Below are 4,947 nucleotides of genomic sequence, written 5' to 3'. Positions count from 1 at the left end.
CTTCACACCTCCATGCAGGCCAACCTCTGTCTTGATGCTGGTGAAAAGCAAGAAGCAGAGCACAGTACTTGCACTGAGCCGAGGCTGCTGTGAAATCTGAGCAGTGATTTATAATCGCATCAGGTAAAACTTGCATGTCCATCTCCTAGGTTTCATATCTAGGACAGCTTCTGTCATAATATTCAGAAAATCTAAGAGGCAGAAATCAAAGCTCAAGTAAGTTTATTATCAGGCACTAGCTTATTAAATGCTTGTGCATTTGCTTAGCTTTTCAAAGTTCCTGTTTTTGTCAGTTTACTTTCTGGTGAGTTCAACAGTTGGTCTGAAATGCATTAAAGCGCATCCTGATCCCCAGTAGATTGTGTGTGGAATGAACTGGTAGACTCGGTGTGGTAACTGATGTGAAGTCCACACCACTTGCAAATATCTCCAGGCAACCACCAGTTCTTAAAGAGCATCTTCAGGTACTTCTTAAATTTTTCTCCCATGAGGAAATAGATGACTGGGTTGAGGCAACAGTGAAAAAGGCCGAAGATTTCCGTTATCTGGAATGCATAGTCTAGATTCCTGCTTGCTTGACAGTCTCTAATGACTCCAATAAGTTCCAGGAATTGTAAGAAAATTACAATATTGTAAGGAGTCCAGAAGAAGAAAAATACGATCATGACAGCAAAGATCATCCTCACAGCCTTATTCTTTTTCTCATTTCTACAGTGGACTAATGTTTTGATGATCATGGAGTAGCAAAATGCCATAACTATGAAAGGGATTAGAAGCCCTAAAACATTGATTTCCAAAGTGGAAAAGAGTTTCCATGTTGTAAAATTTCCTGGATATCTGTGCTTGCAGGTAGTATAATTTTGCTCATGGAAAGATTCTCTAAATACAAGTTCTGGAACTGAGGCTGAAAGAGCCACCAGCCACACAATAACACTGGTAATCAGGCCATGGAAAGTAGTTCTTGCTTTCAAGGAAAATACTGCACGAACAATTGCCAGGTATCTGTCTATGCTCATAAGCATAATAAAAAATATCCCACTGTAAAACCCAACCAGATAGATCCATGAAATGATTTTACACCAGGGAGTTCCAAAAACCCATTGGTCTATCGCAAAATAAGACCAGAACGGCAGGGAAAAAACAAAGAGCAAATCTGAGACGGCGAGATTTAGCAGGTACACATCAGTCATGCTCTTCAGTCTCTTGTATTTGAAGAGGACCACTATGACCAGAATGTTTCCCATTAGCCCAACCAGGAATACTAGGGTATATAGAACAGGTAGGAAGGAGGCTGCAAACCTCTTGACACTTTCCTTACTGCATGGTTTTGGGGCATCATTATAATTATCGTAATAGTCATATAAGGTTGAGGTGTCAACTTCAAAGGACTCTGTACTTGAAGAACTCATATTTTTTTCCCAGATTCCTGAGAATGAAAGAATATAAAAATGTCAGTGACTTTCTCTTCATGATGACCATGTGGTTACTCCACAAGCCTGAATCATGTTGGAAAGACTGCAACACACAAAGACTGACTTGCAGTTCCAATGCACTTCTCATTACAGAGTATCAAACAATATTCAAATAATATGGGATGCTTATATGCACACTTGTAAAGTACTGTCCTTGGCATGCATGTGCTCAGTCCTTCCAACATGGTGCAAATCAGACGTGTCAGACTGAACACTATTCAAACTGCAGAGAGGAAAGCAAATAGGGATGAAAGATAACAGACTATATATCTCAAATCAGAGAGGGATAATCCTGTGTGGTGTAAAGGAAAAAGTGAAGCCACTGTTCATAGGAGTTCAGGATTTTACCCATCTTTTCACTCAGGCAAACATCACTGAAAGAAGACAGTGAAAGGTGACATCAATTTTCAGTAAGTGCTGTCTTCAGTGGTAAAGTGAATAACATGAATTTGTCATTATATGTATGTTCTTTTCTAATAGATAAAGAGTTTTAAGTGATGTTACTTTGAGGTTGACCAGATCACATAATGGATGCAATACAAATACACTGTTGATGTATTATATGTTTTTCACATCACAGCAAGTGTCATTTCTAAGCCTAATTTACTAGAATTTTTTCAAGCTTCTGTTATGTCTTTCCCCTTTGTCTTTATTTTTATGAATGGGAAGTAGAGGAAAAGTGAGTATCATTGCTCTATTTATCTTCAGACTATAGTGCTACTACAATGCAGCAAGTATTGACTATCGTTAACCTGAACCCTACTGTGTGTAATCTCAGTCACAACTTCCCTGTCTACAGTTCTGTTCTGTTATACACAAAGAGGAATTTAATCTGAATTACGAGTCACACGGACAGAACTGTTCAACACCAATGTCCTAGAGATGACAGCTCTGCAACACTAGCACCTAGTCGCACCTGCATCTAATCTACATTCCACATGGCTATTCTACTTGAGCATTTAAAACTGAAAACAAATACTCAAATAATGCACAGACACTCAATCCTGATTATTAATCCTGTTGATTCAGAATTTCTGAAAATTGCTGTAAAAATGACCTGAGTGGCAGCAAAAGATAAATGAAAAAGCATTACAGTCACATACGTGATGAGCATATAACATAGACAACTCTTTCTAAAACTAAATTTTATAAATGTTACCTTTTCTCTCCTTTTCTTCTCAAATGATGTGAGGAAGAGTCTTGGTTCTAGTGGAGTGGAATCACTTGCTTGTGGCCAGGTAACTCCGTCAGTGAGATGCTGCCTACACTGCGATACCCAGCAGCTGCAAAAAGCAGATGTCACAAGGTAGCTGTGTCTGTCAACGGAAGCTGTGTACTTCCTTACAGATCGTATCACAAGTGTTTCTCTCCCTAGTGCTCACCAGAAAAGTTCCTTTAAATGTAGAAAAGAAATTAAAAGTGTCTTATGGTGTGTAAGGAAATACAAAGTTCCCAGTGAGAGCCTGATTGCTGAGTTAAAGCCCCTTCATCTTACCCAAAATTGTTAAAAGCAGATGTCAATAAGTAGCTCTCATTCAACAGAAACTGCTCTTTCTCATGGGTTGTAAAATGCATCTCAAACTCAGAAAAAATAATTAAAGGATCATCTACAGTGAGCAGGGAAGAGGGATGCACTTGATGGGTGTGTGGAAGATGTGTTTCTAGTCCCTCTATGTGGGATAACTGATTTTGCCAGTTATACCATGTAACTGTGGTAATAAAGAGCTGTATAGATTTAGTGTAGGGAACTCTCATTTTATTTATTTTTTGATTTTCCTAACCCCTGCTTATCTTGCTAAGAAAAGAAATGAGGGCATGCAAATTCACAATGCCTTTTTGCTTGATGTCTCCCGTTTTATATATGGTTTTATATATGGCAAAACTACTAATGACCTGATGCAAATGGTGCTAATGGTTAAACTCTCAAAAACTATCAAATAAGATGTAGGATGTCGGATGTGTAAGATGTAGGGTGTGTGTGGTGTAAGGGCTGGGGGTTTCCTCATGGTTTTTATCACAGCAGGAAGCCTATCAGTTTCTACAAATTTCTCCTGAGAAGATGCTGAGACATGTCTGTCTTTCTGGGGAACCAGGGAAGGGGGATGATCACAGAGGATGTGCTGGTCAAATGGGATGGTTTTGAATTCCTCTGGCAGAACAGCTATGCTTGCAGCTGGCAAATGCTGCTCTCCCCTGTGTCCTAAAAGAGGCTGGCCAAGCAGAAGTAAAAACCATTTCTTGACAGGGGAGGCTGCTTGCTTGTTAGCAGGAGAAACTGAAGAGTCACTTTGAGAAGTACAAACAAAAAAATTACAGGAGATGAGTAGGAGGGAGGGAAAATAATAGATCCTAAACAGGAGATAAGATATATCTTCTAGATCAATCTCCTGTGTCATTCTGAACACAGATATAGCTTTATGCTCAGTTTTGCTATTTGCTGCTATCCTATATGCCTCTGACATTGTTACTCTGCCCACTAGCTTGTATTTGGCTGAATTGTTTCCTCCAGAAAAGCTTGATGTGAAGACAATGTGAACTGTGGGATCTACTGGTTTCTTGTTCGCCAGAATAAAAAACTCATATGGGAAGTAGCTTCTCAGTCATCTTTCAAAAATGCATTTGTGGAGAGTTTTAAATAGGTCATTGTGAGATCACCAGGTTATTGCTCTGCAGATCATGTATGTCTTCTCTTCAGTTTGCTGACAGTTCTTTAAAGATGTGGACATCAGATGAGCAGGCAACACTATGATACCAGTTTCATCAGCTCTGTTCACAGAAACTAGAAGCTGTTCCTCTTGCTGCTCTTTTGTCCCTGCAGGGCCTCATTAATCTCTTTGACATGTTGTTACACAAGGGGCATAAGTTAAGCCATTTGTCCGCAGTAACAGTGACATGAAACCTCCTTTTAAGCATATGCTTTTCAGGAAAAAACACCTCATTGCTCTGTAGGTATCGCCCTTCCTTAGTTTTAGCTGCAATGCTTTTGCCTCAATAACCACCACTCGTCTATATGCCTGTCTTGTCCTAGTCATTATTTTCTACTCCAACAGTCTGGTCATCTCCTTTGAATTTCATCGGTGCTGATTTTCCTTGTGTCCAGGTGAAGCAGTGAATAGAACTGAATGGGATGATTTCCTATCACTAGCAGCCTTCTGAGGTCTGTCTGCCTGTCCTTAGTGTTCATGCCACATATCAGATATGCTTCTGATCTTTCAATTGTAATGTTAGCAGAGACCAAGTCTGCAGTCTTATCAGTGCAAATTTAGCATAATTCATATAGCACTGGACAGAAGAAAGGACCTATCTAGCATACTACTTTTACCCCAGCCCTCCCTTGGCCGAAAGACTTTCAAGTAGCAAATGCTTCTGAACCAGCTGAATGCATCTTTCTGTACCTGTCATGGATGGGAAGCTGGGACACCACCACCAGAGGCACTGGGCAGCAAAGGCTCCTTGTCAGAGCACACTTCTGTTG

At 40.0% G+C, this 4,947-nt stretch overlaps 1 protein-coding gene across 1 annotated transcript; it reads right to left on the bottom strand.

The window, feature by feature from the left end:
* Positions 1-332: 332 nt before the first annotated feature.
* On the bottom strand, positions 333-1,409 carry CCR4 (C-C motif chemokine receptor 4; the record flags this gene model as incomplete). The annotated part of the gene is made up of 1 exon (XM_084282624.1): positions 333-1,409. The coding sequence occupies one exon, from the start codon at positions 1,407-1,409 to the stop codon at positions 333-335; it is 1,077 nt and encodes a 358-aa protein (XP_084138750.1).
* Between the last annotated feature and the right edge of the window lie 3,538 nt (positions 1,410-4,947).

The sequence above is a fragment of the Netta rufina genome (assembly GCF_964035555.1).
Source record: "Netta rufina genome assembly, chromosome: 2".
In the NCBI taxonomy this organism is placed as follows: Eukaryota; Metazoa; Chordata; class Aves; order Anseriformes; family Anatidae; genus Netta; species Netta rufina.
This window is presented reverse-complemented; position numbering and strand designations above follow the sequence as displayed.